We start from the raw sequence: 27,141 nt of genomic DNA on the forward strand, positions 1-27,141 counted from the left end.
GTGACAGAGCACCTGTCGCTGGGGCGCCAGGTGACGGGCCGCGCACTCTGCCACCACACCCAGCGCCGTGATGCAACGCGGCCGCCCCCTGAGACGGTGGGAGCGTGGACAGACCGGCCGGAGCCCGGACACCGATACCGCGGCACCGCCGGGGCAAAGGTGCGCCGGAACCGCCGTGGGGGTGCACCACCAACGTCATGCTGCGTGTCACAGTGCATGATACAAGAATAATCTGTGATGAATTCACCCTAGATATGGTATGAAATAAAGTGAATCTCATGCCAACCAACCCAAATGTTTGCACAATGCACACATCACAATATCCATTCCTTTCTGATCTCGCTAGTCCCACAATGACACCCATCCCTTACCCCACCCCTTTCCGCCCCGGACTCACCCGTACGGCGTAGCAGATGCCCTCGTCGGCCACCTGACCATCGGCGTGCAGCCAGCCGCGCGCCGGCTTGTTGATGAAGTTACCCTGCACCCCGCCACCTCCTCTGTCCTTCGACATGACTAGATTGACCAGGCCCGGACTCAGTTCATGCTTGGCCGGCGTGAGCCGTAGCCTTGGCGACGGTGAGCCCTGCTGGGACGTCGACAGCGGCGGCGGCGACTCGAGGCGCGAGCGCACGCTCTCGGGGCTGCGCGCGCGCGACGGCGATGGCACCACCCGGAACTTGTGGTTGCGCTCGAGCGACGAGGCGCGAGGCTTGGCGGCACGCGGGGAGCGCTGCTCGAACCGCAGTAGCCTCTGGAGGGGACCTGATGACGGCTCTCGGCTGCTCTTGGGCTGTGACGATGACGACGACGACGACGACGATGGGCCGGCAGGTGATCGCACACCCAGACGCTGGAGGGCGTTCTCCGAGTTGGACTTTTCTAGGTGTGCGCGCGCTGAGCGCGATCCGGGCAGTCGGAGCAGGTCCTTGTGGCGCGGGCTGGCCGTCAAGTAGATGTGCGTCTGCTCGAAGGAGGCGGCGTCGCGAGGCCGGCTGCCACCACCGGCTCCGGCCCGCTCCGGTAGCCGGATGTACCGCTCGGGCTCCTGGGGGCTGCCGGCCGCCTGCTGCGATCTGATGGAGAGCAAAGGGAAGCACGGTCACAGAGGGGTCACACTCACGGAGGGGTGCGAAGAGACGAGCCGGTCAGAGAGAGAGAGAGAGAGGGGGGGGGGGCGAAGGAACGCACAGTCACAGAGGGCTCACAAGTTACACGACACGTCACATTAAAATACTCAGAGCTCCAACACAGGGACAATGAACACAGCCCAGACATCCCTAACAACAGTCATACAACATACAAATTCATTCCTCCAGCACTCTCCGCATCCTCCGCCCCATCGCCAAGCCTGACCGGTCGGCCGGCTCCTGGTCCGAGCGGTACACTCGGGAGCCGACCAGCGGGACGTAGGGGTCACCTTGTGTCGGCTCTCTCGGGTCGGAGAGGTCACATTGCCACTGAGCGCCGCCCGACGTCACTACTCAGTGCTCAGTGAACGCTTCCGGCCGCTAACAGCTTGTGGCGCCGGGCCATCGGGCAGAGCACAGGAGCGCGCTGCCTCGACGGGGCAGAGCCCGGGGAAACTGGTTCAGCAGAGGGCGAGAGGACAACCTCCCAGGAAAAAGACGCGACTCGTAAGTGAAGCACGACTCAGCATAAGTGGCATATATTTTACCGTTAACCCTCGCCACATCCTCATTTTAAACCTCAATATTGTTGTCCTCAAACGATGGGTTTTACCGGTGTCAATTACATACCAACCTATCACGACCAAAGTAAAGACCTTGTTTTCTGTACAGCCCCAAGAGGCCACGTCCGCCGCGCATTCTCAAAACGCGGGAAAAGTGTGTCCCGCTAATGGCGCTGACCGTATAATTTGCCTGCATGCCAGCGGAGGTCCCGGCCGCCGGAAAGCGGCCGATACGGGACTTCCTGAGACGATAGCGATAAGTGATTGGCGGTCCCGGCACCGGGGCTGCCGATAACATCAGGTCAAAGATACGGGCCAACTACGCAGAGGCGATTGATTACGTTATTGCAACGTGGCGCATTTAAGACCGGCCTTGAGGCCTGAAGGACGTGCTATTGTAAATCCCGTGGCGGTATCGATATCGATGCGTTTGAATTAGTTCCTACCACTACTGCGTACCACTCTGGAGTTTTCATCGTTACCAGCAGCTCTGCCCATCTCCCCAGTCCCATCCAGAGCCGATCAGCGTCTTTCTCCGAGTCATCTCGCCGGCTCGGTCCCGTCAGGGAGACGGCCGACGGCACTGATTGAAGGCGAATGGGCGGTGGGCGGAGCGGCCTTCGCGGCACACCGCCACCGCCGCCGCCGCCGCCGCCCTCGACGGTCGATGACGTCAGTCGTCGGGCGGCGGAAGTCGGTCGGCGCCGTGCCAGGGCGGCGGCGGCGGCGGCGGCGCGCTGGGCCACCGCCACCGACGCACGCCACCCGTCCGTCGGCCCGTCTGTCGATCTATGTTGACCCGGCCCGGCGCCCAGCCCTGGCAAGCCACCCAACCGTGCGAGGACGACCGACTGCGCCGGTAGACAAACCAACCCCGCCGGATGAGGCAACGGAGACGGTCTCTGCGCGCCACCGCTGCGCACAGAAGCAGCTCTCCAGGCAGGTCGCTACCGCTGAGCAACAAGTGTTGGAGCGGCGCGGGCCAAACCTGTTGTTGCTCAATCGGCCGGTCACTGCAGTCACGTGCCACTGCCCCGAGCAGGACCGGGGAGGATGGGGAGAGCAGAGCGACGCGAAACATGCACGGAACATGAGCGCAGCGAGGTAGGACACCGCCAGGACACGAGCGGCTCTGCACAATTTGGGCCGGGGAGAGGGGCTTCCAAGCAGATAATCTAGACTCCAGGCGCCTAGTAGCCGGGGGACTGCGGTCGAGATGGAAGTTGTTTCGCAATGGCAGCGAGCAGAAGGAAGATCTAGCCGGATGGGAGGAGAGGGGGAGGGCGGAGAGAGGGGCGAGGAGGGAGAGAGCTGCACGGGCGGAAAGCGGAAGCTAGGTATAGATGGTTCGGTATTCTGATACCACACTGATCTCAGTAACACTGACCTCCACTGACCTCTAGCAGAGAGAGAGAGAGCGGGGACAGGACGAAATGTCCTACAGAAGTAAACTTATTCCAGACACAGCACCGGACAGCCCCTCTCTGGGACAGGACAAGTGATTCAGCTGACAGCGAGCTATTCGTGGCAAATGACCGGCGCGAAAGCTCTCACAGAAACGGGTCATCCGCCTCACGCACGCGACAATGGGAGAAACCCGTGCGCCGCTCGTTGCAAAGTAGGCCGGCCGGTGGCGGCCACATGTCGAGATCAGCTCACCGAGCAGCCAGCGCAATCACTGACGGAGCGGAGAGAGAGGGGGAGGAGGGAAGGAGGGAGGAGGAAAGAGGGAGTACACGCGCCCAAAACGAGTAGACACACAAAGCAATCGACAGAATAAACACAGCGGGATGCGATAAGACAAGGCGCTTGATGAGGCACTCCGACCCAGACGAGTCGGCGACAGGCGCCGGTGGCAGAGGAGCGGGAAATGAGACTGACTGGGAGGTCGGGGAGGGAGAGGCGGAACGACTGGGAGGAGGCAAGAGGAGAGAAACAGCAAGAGGGTGGGAGAGAAGGCGCGGGCAGAGACTGAGCGGCACGGGCGGCCGTTACGGACGCCGGCAGCGCCGCCACCGCCGGCTGAAATGTTTATGAGTCGGCTGATGTAAGACGGACGACCGTGGGCTGTATCTCGCCCAGACGGGATCCCGACGGCCGTCTATCCACCGACTGACGGCCGCTAACCACATAGCGACCGAGCCGGCACGGTGGCGGAGGCGGGGCCGGTGACACATCGACTCGGCTCCGCACGTGAAAGGGAGGACAGAGGGGAGACCCGGGCACTGACCGGACTGATCTGTCGAGGTGCTTGGTGTTGGACTTGGCCTTTATTCCCAGCGCCGCCTTCCACGACTGAATGGCCGACTCCTTCGTGTTGGCGCCTGATGAGTTCGGGTCGGGGCTGCGCGCCACCCGAGACAGCTTCAAATCAGCGCTGTCGCCCCCGTTGCCGTCCGCTGAAACGCACAAAAGCACAACGTCAGATCGTCAGCTCACAGGTCACAGGCAAATGTCACAACGCTAAAAGTGCATAATTAGCAGGCGCACATTGCGGAGTTATTCAAAACACGGGACATCCCAGAGCCGACACGGCGAGATCACACGCACAGGCGAGCCTGTCGCGGCGCTGGCAGCTCGTTAGTAAGGTCAGCGGTTCGGAGCGCTGCAGGGAGCGGTTCGGCGGGGCGCGGGAACCCCGGTGCGTGACCCCTGACCCGCTGACACGGCGTCATGCACGGTGCACGGCCGCCATCAATTGGCAATCGGCACCGGCATGCCCGGCAGCTTCCGGCGCCCGATCAGGTCACGCCACCGGCCCTCGGGCGGGGCGGGGAGCGGGGGGCTGGGGCTGGGGGAGGCGGGGGCGGGGTGGGGCTTCCGGTGGCCGCCAGCGGGACAGATAAGATAGGGGCGCCGGCCGGCGGCCGAGCAGCGGCCGTCTGACGCCCTCTGTCGGCGACTGACCGACTGCCGCCGAGGCCTCTCTCCAGACGGGCCGGCGCACCGAGCGACTGTGTGCCCAGCCCTGCACCGAGCCACGTGCTGCCCAGCCGAGCAGCTGCCGAAAGGAGGGCAGTCGACAGACAGGGCGGGCCCGACGAACGTGCCCGACCCGACTCGACTAGAGATGGACGGGATGAGGTCGAACTGGCCGGTGAACGGGCGAGCAGCGACAGACCATCCACCTCGGAACCCAGCGGCAGGCGAGCCGAATGGACCTCCCTAAACGGTAGCCACCACACGGAGAAAGCCGCCGCTAGTCGCCGGCAAACCGTCACATAAAGAACACTTATCACGTGAATTTATAGAGACACATCACGCCTCTTTGGAGTCATTACAATTAACCAAACCACAGAAAATAACATATGCGCCAGCATGTGCCAAGTAATACCGTCTAATCTTGGTCAGAACCTCTTCATTATCGACTATGTACGGCGGCGCGGCCGGCGCAGTTGGGCCGTTTGCCGCGCTCTCGGGACGCCGGCCAGTGTGAAGAGCCGTGTTCAGCGGCACTGCCGCCGCAGCGACCCTGTGATCCCAGCCGGAGATAATGCCCGGTCCGCGGGGTGCATCGACACACGGAATTAAACTGGTCCGTGTCACGGCTGGTCCGCGGTGGTCCGTCCCAGGTGCCGCCGAGGACCGGACCGGGACCGGGACCGAGCGGCGGAGCCCGGACCGCGCCGCGCCGGCCGGCCGCCGCACTGGGCTGTATAAACAGCCGGCCAACTGCCATAAACAGAGCGCCCGCCAAGGCCGCGCTGGTGTGCGCCCGCCGCCGGCGCCCGAGCCCGACCCCTACAGGTGTGGGAAGAGTCTCACAGAGCCGGCGCTGCCGCCCAATCGGTCATACGACCGGTCCAGCTGTCCGTGCCAATGGCACGCGCGACAGTGATCGTCGGCCAAACGTCAGACGCATGACTTATAAAGCTCACACGTGAATAGCATGTTCATAAAATTCATAAATGAACATTATGTCCATTGTGCATTCATTCATTCATGTTCTCAGTATGTCTGCATATTCAGATGTCCAACCTTTACCAAGAAATCGACGAAAAGCATTGCCATACTTCAAAACAAGCAGCAGATATGCAAAGTCTGCATTCATTGAAACATGCCCATCGATCACATTCATGAGGACACGTTGGAGGAGCATTTACTGGGACCCAGTACATTTACATCAGTCGCTGTCATTGACGAAAAGGAGCGGTCATGGAACATCTGAGGAGGCCCTAAGGCGGGTCCCAGAACCTGTGAATGAAGGCACGTGAAGCGGTATGTCCGGTTCGGCATGGAGGGACGGGTCAGTCCGTCTAAGAACCCACCGCCCCAGCGCCCAGCAACGTGTCCCACAGACGAACAGACGGACGGACGAACGGCCGACCAGAGCCGGGCGGACGCTGCAGGCCCGTTCACCAGAGCCGAAGGAAGCGCGCGTGTTCCACAGACGGACAGGGCCGGATGTCCAGCGCAGCGGTGACCCACGTCACCAGGCTGTCACGTGCTGACATCAGCAGCGTCGTCAGCGCGTCGTCAGCGCGTCGTCAGCGCGCCGTCAGCAGCGCCGTTAGAACCGAGATACGCCGACCTCTGACCCCGCTAACCAGGCAAGAACGGGCGGCGAAGCGGCTCGGTGACCCGTGCCGCACCCCTCGCTCGGCAGGTGGACGCCGCACGGACTGGGGCTCCGCACGTCCCGCAGAGGCACCGTGCCGAGAGACGGACACACAAGGTCAGCGCCGGGCGGCCGACCTGCTCCACTCGGCAGTCACCGGGCGCTGCGGCGATCGCCGATAAGCCTCACTGGCAGTCTGATGAGGTACCCAGGGACCCAGCCGTCGGCGAACAGTCAAACTCAGATACCAACACACGAGAACAGACTGAATGAGGGCAGTAGAGACTGGGATTTGGGCGGAACAGTAGCTACTGTGCTGAACAAGTCGTGCACCTGACCGCTGACAGTACAGTCTTTGTCAGCAAGACGTTGGTGCGTGCCGGCAACAGGAAACGTTCGTCAGCCAAGGTCGGCGCCGAGTCCTGACTCACGGACGGATTTTGACCGCACCTGACAGCGAGTCACCGCCGCGGCAAACCAGTTGGGCGGCTGATCCGCCGAGTCGGCCGTCCACCCGACCGGCCGTCTCGCGCCGCCCACCGGTGCCGTCCCGCCCTGCGCCCGGCCGCTCTCCCCGGCCGGCCAGCCGACTTTCCCCGCCCGGGCAGCGCCCCGGCCCGACTTACGACCTCCGCCAGCGCTGCCAGCTCCGCAGCCACCTCCAGGACGATCCCCACCGGCGCGGCGAGCAGCGCGCGCGGCGCGATACACCCAGGACGGAGCACAGGACGCGACACGGCCTCCGGCCGGCGCCGACCGCTCACCGGACGCCGCAGCCTCCCGGCTCGCCGGCTGCGACCGCATGACTGGCGACCGGCTTCCGGCGCCCCTCCGCCGCCGCCGCCGCGTCGGCGCATTCGCTGAACGGCGGCGACTCAGCCTCAGAGTCAGCTTCGACGGCGGCGGCGGCGGCGGTGGAGGCGGTGTGGCGGTGACGGCGGCACACATTCCCAGCGCGTGGCGTGCAAGCCGCTTCCGCCGCACACCTGAGCGGCTGTCGGCTGACGGGGCGGACGACGGTGGTGCCTACCGTGACTCATCTGCAGCACATGGCCGGCCCGTGTGCCGAGCCGGGGACCGCGGCGCTGGCTGGCGGGCGCCCTCCGACGGCCGACTCGCCTGCCATGCAAATGTGCGCCGGCCGGTCGGACGGCGCGCGCCGTGCACAGAATACGGAGCCGGCGATCAATGTTCCAGGTGCGCCGCCGCCGCCGCCGCCGCGCCGGCCGCCAGGCGGCGCGCGACGCGCCCGCTCTCTGAATGACGCCCGCCCGTGACGTCACTCATTCATAAATGGTAATTGATCGGCGGCTGCGTGCGGGGCTCGTCGGTCGCGGCGGCCCCCCGGCGGGTCACACAGAGGTCACAGTTGCGCCCGGCGACCGGGAGGGGCGACACGACCCCACCGCGGGTCTGCTCTGCACGGCAGTCATAGGAGAGAGCTGACGCAACGCGACAACCATCCCCGTCAACCCAGTCAACACCAGATGGTAATCATCCGGGCATTTATCCAGCTTGTTTGGCTCATTCGCCATATACTGTAGCATGCAAGTACTCAACAGCCCTGTTATCGGAAGTGTCTTTTCCGGCGCCATTGTCGCAGGAAATGTCCCGCGGCACGGAGTAGAGTTCCATGCAGTGCACACTGTCGATGGATGGCAGTCGCCGGCTGGTGACAGCTCCTGCAGCCGACATGTCGGTGACAGGTGACGATGGAAGGGGACACATGTCACGGTGACGTGCCCGGCCGCGGAGCGAGGGGCGCCGATCGGGGAGCTGGCGAGATGGATGCCGTCCAACGCGATCTATGAATGGGAATCGCAGCAGCCAGCAGCGGAGCTTCGGAGAACTTTGTCCGGACTGGGACCGGTTAACATATCACTCGTGCACACACCGAATCCCTTCGTAACATAGCATCACTGCGTTGCCTACAACCCCGCCGGTTAAACAGAACACACACAACACAACTCTCACACCTCTCACGAGGTAGCAATGCCAGCCACATTTGACATCACCCAAGTATGCAGAATCATACCACACGGGCGTGAAATCGGTCCACGGCCGGCTCCCTGTTCCTAGTCACACGTCCGTTCTGGAAGCGAGCGTCGGAATGTCTCATAATAAAGCCCGGCAGTTAATTATCATAAACGACCCATTAGGGACAGATCGTTTGTCAAATTTGCTGGAGTTTGACCGTGTTCCCGCCCATCTGACGCCCAGCTTGGACACGCGCTCCACTTCCGGGCTTGGTGATATCGGCCTAGTTTGAAAGAAGAAAAGAATCGCACGGTAAGGTTCACAAAATGGCAGATTAATGTGCGAAGCACCTAAAACTACGCGGCTAAAATAAGCATAAGATTTATCAAACTGCTCGATTGAAACTAGCCGCAATGCGGTCGGTCGTTTCAGCGTTGGGCACCGTCTGTTAGCAATGCCATAGATAATTGGTTTCTCACCAAAAAACGAGATCACGAGACAGATTACCAGTGGCGCAGCCAGGGGGGGTCAGAGGGTCAGCTGACCCCCCCCGAAATTTCTGTCAGGGGCCCGCTCGAGAGAGAGAGAGTGTGAGAGAGAGAGAGAGAGAGAGAGAGAGAGAGAGAGAGAGAGAGAGAGAGAGAGAGAGAGAGAGAGAGAGAGAGAGAGAGAGAGAGAGAGAGAGAGAGAGAGAGAGGAGAGAGAGAGAGGTCCTAATCTAATCGGACGAGCCCGCTTCGAGAAATGCCCACTGCGACACCTCGGGTGAGGGGTCGGCCTGGGGCCCCAGGTGGACAGGGCCCGGGCCCCCAGGAGAACGGGCCCGGCCCCCTGGGTGGATGGGACCCGGGCCCCCTGTAGATGGGTCCGGGCCCCCGGGTGGATAGGGCCCGGGCCCCCCGGCGGATGGGGCCCCGGTGGATGGATCCGAGCCACCGGGAGAACGGGCCCCGGGTGGACGGGGCCCGGACCCCCGGGTCCCGCGAGAACGGGTCCAGGCCCCTCGGGTGGATGGGGCCCGAGGCTCCGGGAGAGCGGGCCCGGGCCCCCTGGGTGGAGGGGGCCCGGGCCCCCGGCTGGATGGGGCCCGGGCCCCCGGGAGAACGGCCCTGAGCCCCGGGTGGACGGGGCCGGACCCCCGGTTGGATGGGGCCCGGGCCCCGGGAGAACGGGCCCGGGCCCCCTGGGTGGATAGGGCACGGGCCCCTGGATGGATAGGGCACAGGCCCCCGGGTGGATGGGGCCCGGGCCCCGGGAGAACGGGCCCGGGCCCCTTAGGTGGATGGGGCACGGCCCCCGGGTAGATGGGGCCAGGGCCCCCCAATGGATGGGTCCGGGCCCCCGGGAGTACGGACCCCAGGCCCCGGGTGGACGGGGCCCGGGCCCCCGGCTGGATGGGGCCCGGGCCCCCTGGTGGGCGGGCCCCGGAGCCCCGGGTGGACGAGGCCCGGAGCCCAGGTGAACGTGGCCCGGGCCCCCGTATGGATAGGGCTTGGTCCCCCATGTGGATAGGGACCGAGCCCCCGGGTGAATGGGGCCCGCTAGGGTGACCCGCTTGCTTCGCAACGCGAATAAGGGGTATTTTCGATCGGTGGGCGTTTGGTTGGTCTTGTGTCTGTGGGTTATGTATCCATTACGGTCGATTGCCTTTTGACGGCTAAGCATTTTGGTTTTGGGAAAAAATATCCATCGCATCGAGGTGCTCGTGTCTGATAATAACCATGCGTTCTACTATAGAACATGCCAAGTGTATTTCATGACATAGGTTGGCGTAGGTTATTGAAGAGTGAAAGCCATCGATGAATTACTATGTAGAGGTTTGAAACATTTATATTCTTAAGAATATTGTTGCTCGTCATGCAAAAGCGATGATTGGACCTTGGTCACAATTGAATGGTCTTCCAATCTATGCCCATTTCAATTGTCAAACATACCAGGTTATGTAGCAAAACCCCTGTAATTAAGTAAGTCATAAGCAAATGCTATTTTCTCCAGCAATTTGTTCCACCTTGTTTTTGATCAATTAGCTTTTCACAATTTTCCCATGAGAGGCGGTAGGTACATTTCTCTTGCCAACAAGCGTTGTTTGAACCCGCTCCGTCTGACAGTCACCCAAAAATAGCATTAAGTCCAAAATCCGTCCAAAACGTCAATTTTTCAAGCATAAGTGCCCTCACGGGTGCACGTGGCGCGTGCCATCCCTGCACCGCACACCATTCGATAGCCCGTTCGATTCTCATGCACGATACTGTGTTCCTCGTGCCGATCGGACCCACGGTTACCGAGATACTGCACGGGGACCGGACCCGTGTCGGGCAAGTTGAGCCATTGTCGCCCATTTTTGCAAGCCGATTTATGCATGTAAAGTCTATGACGCGAATTTGCACTTTTTGAGCACGCGCCATGTGCTCACCACCGGCCCGATCGAGCTGTGACTCTTCACAGGCACGTTACCCATCCTTGTTCTATAAGTTGCGCGAATTTCAGCGCACTATGGAAGTTACGTCGCGATCAGCCGCTTTTTTACGCGAGTTCTTCGCGAAAAAAACCTTAGGGGGTTGCATCAACCCCTCCCCCCTGTGCCGGCGAGGGTTAAAACTTCTTACGAGCGAATTCACGTAATGAAGAAGAATAAAAGCACAATCTACTACAGCAGCCAATAGATGACTTAGGACAGGCACATGGGACTACTTTTAAATCTTGTGCGACAGAAGCAGGCAACAGTTCCGATTGCATATAATATGCTATGCATATTGCGGAATTGGGGCTCATATCGGACTCGAAAGATACGAAGTCATACGTCATAGTAACATATTTCTGTCGTGGTCAATTTGCGTAAAAAGTGAAGACCGGGTGATTACCGAGCTACTGTTCTATGCAAATTTTCTGATTCAAACTCGCTCAGGGTTATCGTGCAGGTAAAGGGGGCCCGCCCAGCAGAATGCGTATGAAATATGGAGAGATTCTGAAAAATGGGTGGGGGCCCGCACACTAGGGGGCCCGCTTTGGAAGCGATGACCCCCCCGAAACGAAATCCTGGCTGCGCCACTGCAGATTACCGCAGTTTTCCCACGATTACCACGCGGCCAATCACAGCGCCATCAAACCACAAAGCCGCACGGTACCCTCACTGGCCTGGATCCCCTGCCACGGATATACGTACCCCTCCCACCCACTCCCGTCCCCTCGGGGGAGGGACGTCTCCCCCCCCCCCCCGTTTCAGCCCCCAGCGGCGCCAGTCAGCCATTCAGCGAAATCCGGCCGCAGGCTGACTCCCGTCCCCAGTCCGGAAGGAACTGTGGGCCAGCACCGGAAACTCAGCGCCGGAAGCGCACTTCCTTCCTATTTTGCAATCGGTTTTGCGCCGAGCGCTGCGGTCAAAAGCGGGCGTCGATTTCGATGTTTGCGCGCCGATGGCGGGGTGCGTGTCGGTGGGGCGCGGTGTCGGTGTGGAGGGGGGGGGACGTGGGTTGACGTCCGGTCGGCGTTCCAATGAGGGCGTGAACACGCACGTCAGCGCCAGGTCGGCCGCCCGTCCCGCCCCCGTCATCAGCACCGCAACTGATCGGCGGGCGGGGGGGGGGGGGAGAGAGGGAGGGCGAGCGGGTGCGGTCACCGGCGGCGAACGGGTGCGGTGACCAGTCGCACTCTCTGACCCATCACCGTCCACCCACGCTACGTGATTATCCAGATACGGCGGTCATCCCCACTGAGCTTTAACCAGAGGAGTTTTTGCGGTGGCTGCGGTTTTCGGAGGCGGTCACCTGTGAGGTGGCTGTCACAGCAGCGTGAGCCGCTGTCCATCAGTGGAAGTTAGCCTGACCAGGACCAGGACCGGAGCCGACCAGGACCGGACCGGCCGGTCCGAGGCACGGACGGCGGACAGGTCGGCCTTCAGATTCCGGGCACCCTGTCGCCACCGGCACCCGCTACCAGTTTCACTGCCGCACGTGCCACGGAACTTCAGCAATCGCCGCCCGCAGTAACCGCCGTCCTTGTCCAGTGTCCACCTTTGGTGGCATAATAATCGTCATTGAGGTTTCCTTCACCCGTCCGTCTTCACGCTCATTCACTATTTCGAAGCCCACGTCAGCTCGACTCACTTTCACACATCCGATCAACCAACGCCACGTCCCCATTCATTCAATCCCGGTCTGCCGCGCAGTATACGTAACCCCGCTCGTCGCCATCCGATGGCGTCCCGCGGCACTGCGCCGCACCCGGGCACGTTCAGCATTCCGGCAGCGATCTGCGGCCGCCGTTCGGCCCCCAACCGAACATGTTCGGCCTAATGTCGGCGCCGACGGCCGCCTCGAGCCGCTTCTCATGCATCCGGCGGCGCGGCGAACAGCGATTTCCTTTCAAGCGGGCAGCGTGGGCGCGGCCGCGGAGCTGCTCAGCGGGGCGGAGCTGAGGGGCCACTCGGCCAGATAGACGACCGGGCCGGGACGGGCGGCCAGCCATATCGGGGGCGAGATGGCGCCCGCCACTTGATAATTGGCATTCTCAACTGGGCAACGAGTACGTGGCCCATTCATGGCCGGGTGGTGACTCAAAACTGGCCCGACTCGAATTGCTAAGCAAACAAATGAAATGCAACTGGATAGGGGACGACTCGGGTCCGAGAGGAGAGTGGCCAGCTGTTGGGGTTCGTTCGTACCTTGCCAGTTCTCTGTGACATGGCCCGCTGACCTGCCCCCGGGGGAAACACCGGTGGGCTTTGAGCAAGTCGGGTACGGCCCACAAGTCAGGGCGTTCCCGACGTACCCAACACCGCCCCGTCGGAAAATGTTTGGCTCGCCAGTCGCCCGCCCGGAAAGCCCGCGCGGAAGCGAGTTGAGTTGAAAACATTACCCGGCTAATGCCGACCAACTGACAGTTCCGCCTCGCCCGTCCGCCCAGACGGCAGCCGCCGAGAGGAAACGGGACTACCGGCTGTCGGCCGGCCAGCCTCTCCAGCGGCGGCGAGAGGTCGGGCCGGATTTTACAGCCGCCCAGCTTCCGACAGCTCTATCCGCGGCGGCGCGGCGCGGCGATTCGATCTTTGCGCCAATTACGGGGCTCGTTGCAGGCGAGTTAAGTGCGGCGGCCGGCGGCGGCGGGCCGGCCGCAGCTGCCCTAATGGATGGGTTGCCGGCGTCGGCGGCCAATCGCCGGAGACGAGTCCGATCGCCGGCCGGCGTAATTCGACGCGCCCCGCCGCCGCCGCTATTACCGCCGGCATACGACGAAAAATTGTGCCAATTATCCGTCGCAAATGGCGCAGATAAAATTGAACGTAATCAACACCGAGCATCGCCGCTCTGGCCGGCCGCTGCGAGCCGGCGCGCCGCTCAGCCGCGCCGGCGAGATGTCGCCTCGCCGGCACCGGAAACGTTTAAAAATAAGTGAGCGCCCGCGGGCGGCTGCCGAGCGTCAGATGAGCGGCCGAGAGAGAGACGAAAGACGGTCAGAGACGAATCGCGGCCAGCTCTCCCGAGGGCGGGAGGCAGCTAACTGCTGAGGTCAGGCCAGCGCGGCCGCGGCCGCCGCAGCCCGACGGGCCACTGGACGCCGCCGCTAATTGTCGGAGCCGCGCCGCCGTTTGACCCAGAAGTGTCATCTATCAGCTGGCAGAGGACCAGCCGGGGGCTCGGCCGGGTCACGGCCCGTTCGCGGCGGGTCCGTCGGACCGGCTGGTCCGCCTCAGCTGCCGTTCGCCGCCCCCGAGCCGCCGGAAGTCTTTTTTTAGTATTGGCCGCTTGTGCCAAGATGTCGGCGGCGGCGGCGGCGGCGCCCGATTGCGTGGCGGTTCCCGGACGGCTGGCCGAGCGGCCGCCGCCGCCACTGACTGATGGCCCACTGACGTCGACTGTTGATGTTTTCAGAAACGTTCGCACCGGTTTCCGAGACTCATCGAGGTCGGCCGGCGTGTAAACGGCCAGCTTGGCCCCGAGTCGAGTCTATCCAGAGAACTTAACATTTTATATTTCCGCGGGCACATGACAGCTGATATGGATACGAGGACAGGTAGGAAATAACATTTAAAATTGAGCTCAAATTCGTTTACAATGGAACGCGATCGGTCCTTTGAGCGTCAGTTAGGTAAAATTGGCTCTGAAACTAGATCTGACCGTCACCACTTCATAACAACCCTCCATCGAGTTGCGAAGGGGCGGTGAATCACAGCCCTGCACTAAGTTCACCCTGGGGACCGTCCACGATCGTCGTGTCGATGATCGCGCCGAAGAGAGCCGCTCGGCCGTCAGCGGTCAGTCCAATCGGGCCGGCCGTCGATAGGTCAGTCGGCATCGCGGCAGCGGCGGCTGCCAGCGGGCGCCGGTGTACCGCTGGCAGCAGCGCGCCATTCGCCAGGAATGCGGCCAATGCGCGGCTATGGCCGGCCGCGCCGGAACTGGCGCCGGAAGCGCGGCGCCGCTGTCGACCGGATACTGCGCCCGGCCGACAGGAAGGCGCACAATCCACCGGCCGCTGCCGCCCCCCCCCCCCCCCGCCCCCCGATCGGGCGCCGCACCAGAGGAGGAAGCGACCAATCGCGCCGCCCGCCCAGTCGACCGGCGCCGCGCCGATGTCGGCCGCGCGGACCGCCCGGCTGGTGGTGGTGGCACCGCTCCCCGCCCCCGGCACGGAACGGGACGCCAGCGGCCGCCGCCAAAACGGCCCACTGTGAATATGATCCACAGGAAGGGCGCAGTGGCCGCCGGCCGCCACCCCACACCTTCGTTTACATAATACGTCACGAGCAGCCCGAGTCATATTCGTTCGGCGAAGTCCGCTTGCCAAATTCGATGCAGACACTCAATAGTAGCGGGTCGATTGGTCCCGATCCAGGAGCGCCTGACTCAGGGCCCGATGACGCACCTAGTTCGCAGTTCGATCCCGCTCAGAGAGGCTATCAACAGAGCGGCGTGGTCGACGGGAGGTCGCGGCACCAGCCAGGATACACGCACACATACAAAAGAGACCGTAAATATCCGGAGATAGCCCATTCGTATTCTTTAACCCCACACAAAGAACCTGTCTCGTTAATTTCAATGATCATAAATGCGCTCCCAGCGGGGCACATCCGACCTATTATCATCCAGTCTCATCCCTTATTCTTCAAGCTTTCAAAGTGATTTCACTTACGCATATAGTGTTCAATGTTTAGTGTTTACCTTTGGAGATACCTTACCCCATTTGAAAGCATCGGTCTAAAAACCCGTCATCCGCCAGAACGTTTGTGTCCCATTTATTCAATTGTCCGTTCGTTTATTTTAGTCCGTTTGACCGTCCGTTCATGGTCACCATCTCCAGGCCACTCTGTCGCAGCCCGGCGACGGGAGGCTCCTGCAGCTCGAGTGGCTGAGGCAGCTCCCCGGGTAAACAGGACCGCTGGAGCGGAAGCTGCCGACCCGCCGAGGTCGCCGCCGGTGCCGACGACGGCTTGGCCGGCCCCAGTGTACACCGCGAACGACGAGCGGCGGCGGTAGCGGAGGCTTCCGGCGGCTTGTGTGCAGCGTCATCAGGGGTGTCGATTTTTCAAAATGGTTGGGGGTGCTCAACCCCTGCGCCGGGTGAAAGATTGCAGCTTTGCCATGGGGTACAACCGTACAAGGCAGGGTTGGTTATCCCCATAAGGTACTGATAATGCCGGGATTTCCACTAACATTTCCCAAGGGCAGAACGTTCTTCTTGAAAATCATTCTGCTTGTCCTATAGTACTTGGCTACCTTATTACATAAACATCTTTCCGAAAACAGTCGTATATTTGCCGGCAGCATGGCAGCAGCCCCGACACCTCTGTAATGTGACAGAAACCAATGACGGCGATTAGCACCGGTGCAGCAGCCGCTGCGGTCCGCAGGGGCGGACATTGCGCGGAGGCAACGGTGGCAGTGGCTACGAGGCTCTTGGCGGTAATCAGACGATCCCAATAATGATCGCTGAAAAATGACAGGTGATCGCATTTGGATATTTACGGGTTTACGATTTTCCTCAGTGGCGTAGCCAGGTGGGCCGTGAGGCACGTGCCCCCCCCCCCCCCCATCAGGTTCGGGCCCAGGTTCCCCTCGGGTTATTCGGGCTTGAGGGGCCCTGAGGCGCCATTGGCCGCTAAGAGTCAATGTTGGCCATATTTGGACAAAGAAGGATCCACGGGGCTCGTAAAAAACCCTCATGGGCCCACAAGTACCAACACTAAGATCTCCATAAGGGCCCCAAGCCAGTCTCTGAGGGCCCCTTACCGGCTTCGGAGGGCCACATGTCGGACTTGGGGGTCTTAACCGGCTTATTCCCAGCCAGCTAATTTGGTCTTGGCCGTAGCTGGTTTTACTCTGGCTAGCTCCGGCATTTGCTCCGGCTAAAGTACGGGCAAGGTCTGGGGCTCTACTGGAGCTGACACACGATACCGGAGCTCGCCCGCATCACAGCCGGACTTATGCCACATCAGCCGTGCCGTACCTCCACCGTACTTCATCCACAGTAAGCCAGAGCAGCTATGGGGTGCAGCCGGACCTGGTCGTAGGGAGCCGGACTTGAGCCATGGCAGGGAGCCTGACTTGAGCCAGACTTGGCGGTCCGGAACCATACCAACCCGGGAGCGCTACAGCAAATACTGGCTAGCCGGAATAGAGTCGTATCGACCCAAACCCCGGATTTGACGGCGTTCCGTTTATACCGGCCCAAGTCTGGCATGTCGCAGTTGCCGGGGCAAAACGGACTTGCGCCGAACCAAATTGCTGGCTGGGTAAGGGCGCCAGCTCTAGGAGCTCCGCACCCGCCTGTAATGGCCCCACACCCATTTCTCTGAGGGCCCCTATAACGGCGACTGTGAGGGCCCTCATCGACGCCCCTGAGCGCCACACCGGCGTCTCTGAGGCCCTACACCAATGCCTTTAAAACCCCTACATGGGCGCTTCTGAGGGCCCTCGTCAGGTACCAGTGACCCTGACGGTCCCACACAGGTGGCTCGAAGGGTCCCAGCGGCGTCTGAGAGCACCATGCCGGTCTCTGAGAACCCCACAAGGCTCCTGAAGGCACCGGTGACCTCTTGATATCTTCTTGTCGGCCTATGAAGGGTCTGTTCCGTAACAGCAGTTCTGAGGGCCACACGCGCGACTGTGATGGCCCTAAACCAGTGTCTCTGAGAGCCCCCACAACGGCGCCTGTGAGGGCCATCACCGGCAACTGTGAAGCCCCTACACCGGCGCCTCGGAGGGCCATACATTGCCATATCTGAGGGCTCCGCACTAGTGCCTCTTAAGGCCCTATATCGGCGGCTCTGAGGGCCCAACACCGTCGCTTCTGAGGGCCCCACAAGTGCACATGACGGCCACCCACCGGTGGCATTTGAAGGCCCCACACCGGCGACTCTGATGGCCCCATCGGCGTCCGAGTCCGTGCCGGTCTCTAAAGACGACCCCACTGGGTTTCTGAAGGTACCACCGGCCTCTGATGGCCTTTGCCGGCCTCTGAGGGCCCGTCGCCGGTCTCTGGAGCCCCCTGCCGGCTTGTAAAGGGTACGCGTTATCAGCTCTAAGGATCAGACACTCGTGTACGACGGACCCACACCAGTGTCTTTGCAACTGAACGTCATTTTTTCGCTCTTCTTCTTAAGACTAACTTTTCTTTTCTTTACATCTTATTTCATGCATTGTAAATTGCGTAATTATTTTATTTTTAGTAGTGAAAGACTGCGGAACGAATTATTTTCCTCAAGCAGAGTTAGTGGGAGTTATTGAGGGACAAAATGATTGGGGTTGCTAACTGGAACATTTGGGGGTGCCCGGAAAACCATTGGGGGTGCTCATTTGAGCATTGGGGGTGCTGCAGCACCCCCAAAAGTATACAAATCGACACCCATGAGCGTCATAGCCCCGTGACGTGAATCGACACTACGGGAGGAAACTCCGAGACTATGCGATCTAAAGACAGGATCGAGCCTCCTTACAGCGTTCAGATAGCCATCACACTTATCGCTAGGTTTGTCATCGGCAGAAGCCTTCCCTGCCGCTGGCGCTAGAACCGCCTATGCATCCGGCACAAAGTAGCACAAGGCCTGGCAAACTGTTCTCTCAGAAAAACAACGTCGAAAATAGGCCCGCAGACACAGCAGACACTTTTTACGATACAAAAACACCAACTTCTTTCTCTTCCGGAAACAGCGTGGACGGTAGCCTCTGTTCTTTCAACCTTTCTTCATCAGATACAATATTTGACAGCACTCTCTGCGGCGGCTGACGGCCTCGGAACTGGCTCTCGAGCAGAAAAGCCCACCGCACCTAACCCGATACCACATCAGACAGGAGAGGGCTTAAACGCCGTGGTCGCTATCTGACCATTTCCGTACGGAGAAGCGGCGGCGGCGCGGCGGCTCGGCAGCGCCATCGCCGCCGCCGCCGCTCACTTTCCGGCCGCGCCGTGCGATGCACTCCGATCACGTTCTGGGCCGCGGCGGTGAGCCGGCCGCCGGTTTCGGGCGGTCGTCAGCGCGCCTCAGCCGGAGAGAGAGCTTTGTCAATCGTTCAGCGCGCGGCGCGAGACACGATCCGCGGCTCGGGAGCCATCAATAACGACCGGGCCGCCGGAAACGGAGGGGCGGGCCACACCGGGGAGAGCGGGCCACCAAAGGCAGGAGATAATCCACTGAGTCAGCTGTGATGCGGTGATGGTGTCGCAAGACCAACGACACAATGCTTTGGCTGAGGATAAATGTTTCATGCTTTCACTTAGCATCAATTCAAAATCCTAAAATATTTTATAGAAACGTTCATGAATGACGAGAAATCATTGGGTCTGTTCCCGTCGCTCCTCCCAAAAAATCTCGGATGAGGTTGGATGAGCTGGAGGAGAGCCGTTTTAGAGGAGCCACGGGAACATTTTCGCGAGGAAATCAGCTGTTTGCGGGCTGTAACGGTCGGCGATTTATGGCGCGCAAACATAAATCAAGAGAAAATAATTGCTTTCTAATAAAATAACCATAGATTAATATCAAACATTACTATTTAAAGATATCCAATCGTCATCAATCACTAAAATCATTTCCACTTCCCTCAAATCTCATTTATAGACAATGCACATTCGTATTACGTGCGCCAAATGTGTCTCAGCAGAGCCTCCTCCAAAAAACCAACTTTCGTTTGGGATGAGGGAGGAGGCAAATAGTGGTGGTGAGATGTGAAATCAAGATGAGCTTGGAGGAGCTTGGAGGAGCGACGGGAACGATTTTTTGAAACGGGAGGAGGTTAGAGGAGCTTGGAGGAGGTTGGAGGAGCGACGGGAACAAACCCATTCACTCCGCCAGTTCAGGACAGTCCTGGTGACCCACCGGCGATCGCTCGCCGGGTTTACGGGACGACTTTACCGGCGCAGTCACCGATACCGCCGCGGAGCAGGGATATAAAACAGCCGTGCCGCTGCCGCTCCGGTCGTCAGCGGCGGCCCGATAACAGGGCACAGCGCACGGGCCAGATAGCGCGGCGCGGCTGCCCCAGCGCGGCCCTGACGGACGGGCAGTGTCGGCCCTGACCGCGACCCCTAACCGACCTCGGCCGCTCCCAGCCGTTCCTCCCCACCTTCGCAGTCCGATCGGAGCCACCACTGCCGCCGCCGTCACCGCCTATAGCGTCGCCAATCCATCAGGCTTATTTTAGCGGGCGTCGGCCACACAGCCGCGGCGGCACTGCGCAGCCATCTCGGCGCCCGGTGGGCGGCCCTCTCCGCGCCCTCCTCCAAGGTCACGGAGCCGTCGCCGCGGCCGGTCGCATTTCGGCTTCCGGCCGTCATTCACAAATTCAGCTGAGCGGTGGCGGTGGAACGTGCGTGGCCCGGCCTCGGCCGCTATCTGCTGTGACGGGGCGGCGCGCCAGGCCTCCGGGCGCTGCCAGGGCCGGCCGGACGGCAGGCAGCAGCGCCGGCTGCTCGCTCTCGCCGGTCGGCAGAGGCGGCGCCAGGGCGGCGCACTCGGACGGCGCCCATTGAGAGCCGACCCGACCCGGCCACTCCGGCGCGGAGCTCAGTGTGGGCGAGCCGGCAAACATCCCTAATAGCCGACCATAAAGGCGGACTGGCACGGCCATCAATGGTCAGGAGACGAGCCGCCGGATCCGGGCCGTTTCCGGAATCTCGGCCATCTATAAAATGTTATTTGTGGCCGGTGAGCGGTCACGTCTCGGCCGGCTCGCCAGATGGACAGCCAGCCGGGTTGGGAAAGAGGAGACACCGCTGATAGGACAACACAAGAGAAGGAACAGTCAGAGCAGGGCTGCACTCTCACACAATGGTAGACGCTGAATAGTGAACAGTCGTAGCTGACGCCGCAGTGAGGAGGTGGACACTGGACACCGGCCGCCGGAGGACGGGCCTCGGCCGCCGCCACTGGCGCCGGAACGACGCAACATCCGGCGGCCAAGGTCGCGGCGCGGGCGGCGGCGGCGCGGGGACACCGAGCGGCGCGGCGGCCGGCGCGGTGTCGCAATACCCACCGGCAGCGGCCGATCGGCGGGCCGGCCGGCCGGGTCGGGTCGCTCCTGCGTCCACCGCAACCACCGCCGCCGCCACCACGGCAAACAGTCACCACCAGAGCTCCAGCCACCGCCGCCACCCGCCTGGCGGTCGCTGCCAGCTCGAAATAGCCGGCTGGGCGCGAAAGCGTGGCCCCGAACAGCTCCTGGGCAGCCGGCCGGTCAGCCGGAGACGATTACTATGCCCAGCCGCCGCGGTTGGCCTGTAAAAATATCACCGCAGTCGTTCCGAGAAGGCCGTTCCGGGTCGGCGGTGCCGTGCAGTCCAGCTGGGGCGGTGCCGCACCAACTTGGCCCGCCCGCAGCGCCGAGCCACCTCTGAATGTCAAGTGATCCCAGGGCCAATAACTTTCGACTCCATCCACTTGTTGAGCTGCAATAGTGGCCCAGTCTCCGAGCGGAGCAGCTCATCTCGGACCCAGCGCTCCGGGATGTTTTCTGGCAGCGTCGGACACCGGCTGGCGGCCGCTCCCCGTCGGCCGGAAGGTGGCATCGGTGTCGATACGGGCGACAATCGGTCAGCGTCGGAGCCGCCCCCGCCGCCGACGCCAGCGGAGGACGGTCGTTTATAACAGATAAATCGATGGTGAGATGTTCAGGGCTGCTGCTGGCAGCAGTGTTATCACATCAGACCGGTTTCAGAGTGGTTGAAAGCGCACAGAATCTGCCACCGAACGCACGCATTAACAAATAAAAAGCGTGCTATGAAACGAATGAAACGAATTGCGGTGACTGGTAGCTAGCAAATATAAGTACAGTCACCAGCAGTTGCTACCCATCACCCCCGGACGGCGGGGGAGCAAGCTACCACCGCCCTTGCGAGACTAGCGCCGCCATGCGCCAAGAAGTGGAAACACCACGTGACTGAGGCCACGTGAGGGCAGGGTCACGTGATGGAGGGGCGGAGCATAGCAGCTTTTGCGCCCGACACTAACTGAAATGCGACGCTGTGATTGGGCGCTTTAGCATGAATGAAGCCCCGGTTCCAGAATCAGCCGTTCGCCTTATATGGAAGGTAAGCCTGTGCATTTCACTGTGTTGGTTTGAGAGCCACGGCACCATACGAATTGTGAGCCCCTTTGAACGGGCCACCGCCCGAGGCACTGAGGCGACGGCTGTGCCGGGCAAAGCCTAGCCTGGTGGGAGAGGTGGGCCAGGGAAAGTGCGATCGAGCAGCCGCACTGAGACGTGGATTGGTATTATCTAACCGCGACAAACGATGTCAGCAGCCTCTTCTCGTTGACACGAAAAGTTTGACAGACAACGTCGGCAGTGCCCAATCAAAAGCTACTAAACGATTCAGTTAAGAAGTTGGCGAGATAACCAGACCCAATAAAAAGTTTTTAATTCGATTTTGATTGACAAATGACATACAAGCCCGCTGTGGTGGACCAAAAAAGGAGCTGAACAGTTCATGCAACTTCTAAAAAGCTCGACGGTAAAAATTTAAAAGTCAAATGTTAAAATTCAGCCTGCATGTTTAAAGTCGGGTCCGGCGCTGGCAGGAAGCTTATATTGCCAAGCTTGCAATTCCACTACATTGTAATATAACCGAGAGTTATGTGAGAGTAACAACTGAAAGCCTCGAGCCCCGTTGGGGGGAGGGGGGCGCGAAACAGCCTTTCTCTCCTTTTCAGTCGATTATCTCCTAAAGTATAGCGTAGGTCACCACTCACCACCAAACTTTCAAGACCCCTCCGGGCATCATTTACACCTTGTGACCAAATTTTTCCAGAGCTCTTATGAAAGCTTAGTCACAAATGACGTCAGAGTGACGTCATGTTCTGTCATTTTCCACCCAATAAAAGGTTTAGCGGGAAGAGCTGTCACGCATACAGTTTTGAAGATAACAAAAAATAGGTATTCAAGATAAAAAAAGATGTAAAATAAACAGCGCTACAAAACTGCCAACTCTGATTTCTAAACAAAAATTGATTTCGACCATCAAAACTATAGAAATATAACACCCCGAAAATACCAACAACATTCAAAATTAAAGCTGGAATATATGTTATAGAACTATCTGCTCTAGATAGGGTGAATAGGTCAAAAACCCCCCCCTTAAGCGCGAAACCTGCTGACACTCAATCCAACACAGATTACTCAAACCTTTGGGCACCATCATGTAGCTCATTCTTTTTACTACGTTTTGAGACCAAGAAAAGACACCTGCGTGTGGTATTTAACCCCCAAAAAGGTTTTCGTATACCCTTACAAAAGGGCGTTTTGCCCCACACCCTGGGCAATACGCCCACACCCATGTGCAAAGCGCCCCCACCATATCAATCAACAGAACATGATGAACATGGCAGAACTTGACGTCATTCTGACGTCATTTGTGGTCAACCTATCATAGCCTTTGGAATAAAATTTTGTTACAATGTGTAAAATGGATACCCGGAGAAGTCCTGAAAGTTTGGTGACGATATCTACAGTCGTTTAGGATATATCAGCAAAAAAGGACAGGGAGAGGCCTTTTCGGCCCCGACCTACAGGGCGCTACCCTGCACTCTTACCACCGTGCAAAACGCCCCCCTTTCAGAAAACTGGGGGCGTCTTGCCCCATGCATCGAGTAGGCGTCTTTCCCCATCCACTCCATTTCCGGTCAACAAAATATTGACAAAAAACGCGCCACTAACGCCCCAGCACAATAAATTTAACAGAATGACAATAAAACGCAGTTTTGAGTGATGTGCACAATAATAAGTTTTGTGATATAAAGAAGGCATCAAAATATTAGGAATCTTCTGTAAAAACAACAAAAACAACACCCAAAACCAACATCAGCAGCTACCCACGCTGCTCCTCAAGACGCAGAACCGGAAATAGAGACCTACGTAAACAAGCAGCTGACTGTTCTGAAAAAAAAAAAAACAGGATAAAACACCTATCCGTCGATAAGAAATACGATTTTTTTAGGGGAGGCGTTTAACCCAGGGGTGCGTCTTCCCCACATTTACCCTATACCAAACTTAAACTCGACAGCTCCATTGTCAGCAAAGTTATGGCAAAAAAAACACTACTCAAAATGTATTACGTAAAATTTTCAAACTCAATTTTAGCCGTCACAGAACACACAGAGCAAGCCAAAGACCACCATTGGATTTCCCGTGATGAGCTGCATCGAATAGATACCCCTTTTATGCAAAATATCAACTCTGAGATTTAACCTTTTTTGACCTGACCTTGACCTGACCTCCACCAGAACGTAATCTAAACCGGCCCCAATGGCCGTCTAGCCCACACCATTGAATTTTAAATGTAAAATTGACTATAAAACATGTATCACGCGACCCTAGCAATTAGCATAGTTGGGTTCATAATTCATATTGTGACCCTTAGTGACCTGACCTCTTTGACGTGACCTGGCATCAGTGACCTCTTTAGGCAACATATGTATTGGGCAACCACGCTCCATCGATGTTTTTCGATAACATGCCTTTTATTTGATGTGTTAACTGACTGTAACGCATTCCTTTGACTAAATCGGTGAAAAAATGCAACCTTTGACCTGACTTGTGACGTCATGGGTTGCACCTAGGTCAACGAAACCTGGTAACAAGGTTCGATAGCCCCTGGTGGGGCTATCGAACGTTCTTCAAATTTTCAAAATCGGTCGGTAACTTTCCGAGATTTCAGGTGGAGGACGCAACGGCTGCACCACCCCATCAGGTGGTAGGGTCCGCCAATAGCCCAACGGGGCGCGAATTATTTACTCATTCATACAGTGTCGTCTATTTTGAGAACACCTTTCTCACGCCATGACATGGTCCTCTCGTAATAGATCGAGATGAGGAGAGTGTTTTCACGCCTCCTTACGCACGACAGTAGTGTCATTGAGCTATCAACTGTCAGCGGTTTTCGGACAATGAAGGAAGGCTTTTGGTCGTTTTTAGGTAAGATCTTGGGTCAGATCATTTCAGTGGCGGATCCAGAGGGAGGGCATGGGGGCCATTCTCCCCCCCCTTGGGCCTCCCGGGGGCCCATCACGGAGTTTTTTTTTAATTCATCACGGAGGTCACCGACGGGAGCTTTAACCCAGAGGTCTCCTAAGGGGGCACCATCTCGCCTCGTTTTTTTTTAGTTTAGTTGAGTTTTTTAGTTTTTAGTTTAATATTGTCCATCTATTTCCATCCCGAGGTCCGCGGGGGCACCATCTCGAGTTCTCAGGGGGCACTATCCCGAGTTCTCCGCAGGCATCATCCCAAGGTCGGAGAGGGCACCATCTCGAGGGTCCGGGGCACCATTCCAAGGTCTCCGGCGGCACCATCGCGAGGTCTGGGGGCACCATCCCGAGGTCTCAGGGGGCACCATTCCAAGTTTCCAGAGGCACTTTTCCGAAATCCGAGGTCTGAAGGAGCACTCTCCCCGGGTCTGAGGGAGCACCATCTCGAAGTCTCAGGGGCACCATCCCAAGGTCTCAGGGGCACCATCCCGAGGTCTCAGGGGCCGTTTGATCTGCGTCGTCCTGGGGGGGGGGGTGTTTTACGCCCCCCTAGGTTTTTCGCGAATATCTAAAAAACGGCGACGCGTAGCGCCGCTGTTTTAGATACACCCGTTCCGACATCTTTTTCGCACATGCTATGAAAATTTCAGATCCCGGTCATTCAAGGTCAGGTCACCATGTAACGTCAAGTGACCTTACCTCAGAAAAAGTTAGAAAGCTCGCTGTAGCTACACCGACTGAGCGATCACTTTGAAACTTTCAGTACTTGCTTAGGGTAACAGTATGTATAAAATGGATATCTCGGATTTTTTTTTATCTGTGAGTTGTGACCTAAGGTCAGGTCAATTTTGCGACTGCTCCATATAAGTCAATGGGAGAAAATTGAAATGAGCCTCTTTTGGCCGAATGTCGTTCTACACCCTCTCAAACATCGGTTCATATGTAAACATGACACTCTGAATCGGAAAATTGCACCTGTGCCCCCTTTGTGTGTCCCTGAGGTCATCTCAGATCATGAAAGGTCTTCAGCAATTTTTTTTTACTATAACTTTTGATTTGACAGAGACGTGCTAGAGCGGTGAAAACACCGCTCTAAACCGTTGATCTGAGGTCAAATTTGAGGTCAATCAGAGCGGTGCCCTCTGGGGGCTAAACCGTTGATCTGAGGTCAAATTTGAGGACATGTTGGCGAAAGAGCGTTAAAAGAGCTATCGAATGCGCTTTTCCACGGCGCTGTAGCTCTATTGGTTTCAGAGTTAGCCGTCAGATGTTTAAAATCGTTGAAATCGACAAAATTTGACCTTTGATGAGCTCTAGTGGCCTGACCTTTGCCCTGACCTTAAAATGACCGAGTGTTTTCCTTCTTATTTTTGACGCTCTTTCGATTGCCGCTTACCGCGTGTCGCTACGTGGCCCAGGAGCCGAGTTAGACGGAAGGGCGTGAAACGCTCCCCCCCCCCCCCCCCCCAGCACTCGACGGAAAGTTCATGCCACCAACACGGCGCGGGTGAATTGTTATGTTAGCTAGCTCCTGTTGTAAGCTGTGAAGTCGTGGACCTGATCTTGAAGGAACTAGGCCTAACATTTTCATAGCAAACGTAAAAAAAAAATGGTTAATAGGTGATGCAAACAAATATCAGCTCTTTTATGAAATATTTGCGAAACCCTCAACATCATCCTCATTAGTGCCGAGCTCCCAACGACGACCATAAAAACGTCCCCATTCCGTCAGCGTGGGTTTATCATAAGGATGCTAAGATTTAATTTCCAATCCGAAGCTGAAATGATGGAAAGCAAATTTACATTTTACATACGAAACAAGCTGACACAACTAAATATTTTCTCTCTCGCTCCCTCTCACTGATTTACCCATTACCCTCTCTTTCATTTTACCCTTCCTGGTTTTCCTTTTCTGTCTCTCTTTTCTCTCCTCCCGTCCTTATCCCTTCCCTCCAGTCTTCTGTCTCTGTCTCTGTCTCTGTCTCTGTCTCTGTCTCTGTCTCTGTCTCTGTCTCTCTCTGTCTCTCTCTGTCTCTCTCTCTGTCTCTCTCTGTCTCTGTCTCTGTCACTGTCACTGTCACTGTCACTGTCTCTGTCTCTGTCTCTGTCTCTGTCTCTGTCTCTGTCTCTCTCTCTCTGTCTGTCTGTCTGTCTGTCTGTCTGTCTGTCTCTCTCTCTCTCTCTCTCTCTCTCTCTCTCTCTCTCTCTCTCTCTCTCTCTCTCTCTCTCTCTCTCTCTCTCTCTCTCTCTCTCTCTCTCTCTCTCTCTCTCTCTCTCTCTCTCTCTCTCTCTCTCTCTCTCTCTCTCTCTCTCTCTCTCTCTCTCTCTCTCTCTCTCTCTCTCTCTCTCTCTCTCTCTCTCTCTCTCTCTCTCTCTCTCTCTCTCTCTCTCTCTCTCTCTCTCTCTCTCTCCTCACAATATTCTCGACTGCCACGGCGTTGTAGAACTTGTTTCCAGACAGGT

At 58.4% G+C, this 27,141-nt stretch overlaps 1 protein-coding gene across 3 annotated transcripts in view; it reads right to left on the bottom strand.

Moving 5' to 3' along the window:
- LOC122370229 (SHC-transforming protein 1-like) overlaps nt 1-27,141 on the bottom strand; it is a 54,057-nt gene that overhangs the window by 19,960 nt on the left and 6,956 nt on the right. The window contains exons 1-3 of one of the 3 annotated variants that reach the window (XM_043345650.1): nt 7,016-7,086; nt 3,924-4,092; nt 398-1,076 (exon numbers count right to left, since the gene is read on the bottom strand). In XM_043345650.1, the coding sequence (XP_043201585.1) occupies nt 398-1,076; nt 3,924-4,092; nt 7,016-7,055 (888 nt within the window). In that variant the 5' untranslated portion in view covers nt 7,056-7,086. The other 2 variants (XM_043345651.1, XM_043345649.1) reach the window with 2 other exon arrangements.

This window comes from Amphibalanus amphitrite, unplaced genomic scaffold, assembly GCF_019059575.1.
Source record: "Amphibalanus amphitrite isolate SeventyFive unplaced genomic scaffold, NRLGWU_Aamphi_draft 001111F_arrow, whole genome shotgun sequence".
NCBI lineage: Eukaryota > Metazoa > Arthropoda > Thecostraca > Balanomorpha > Balanidae > Amphibalanus > Amphibalanus amphitrite.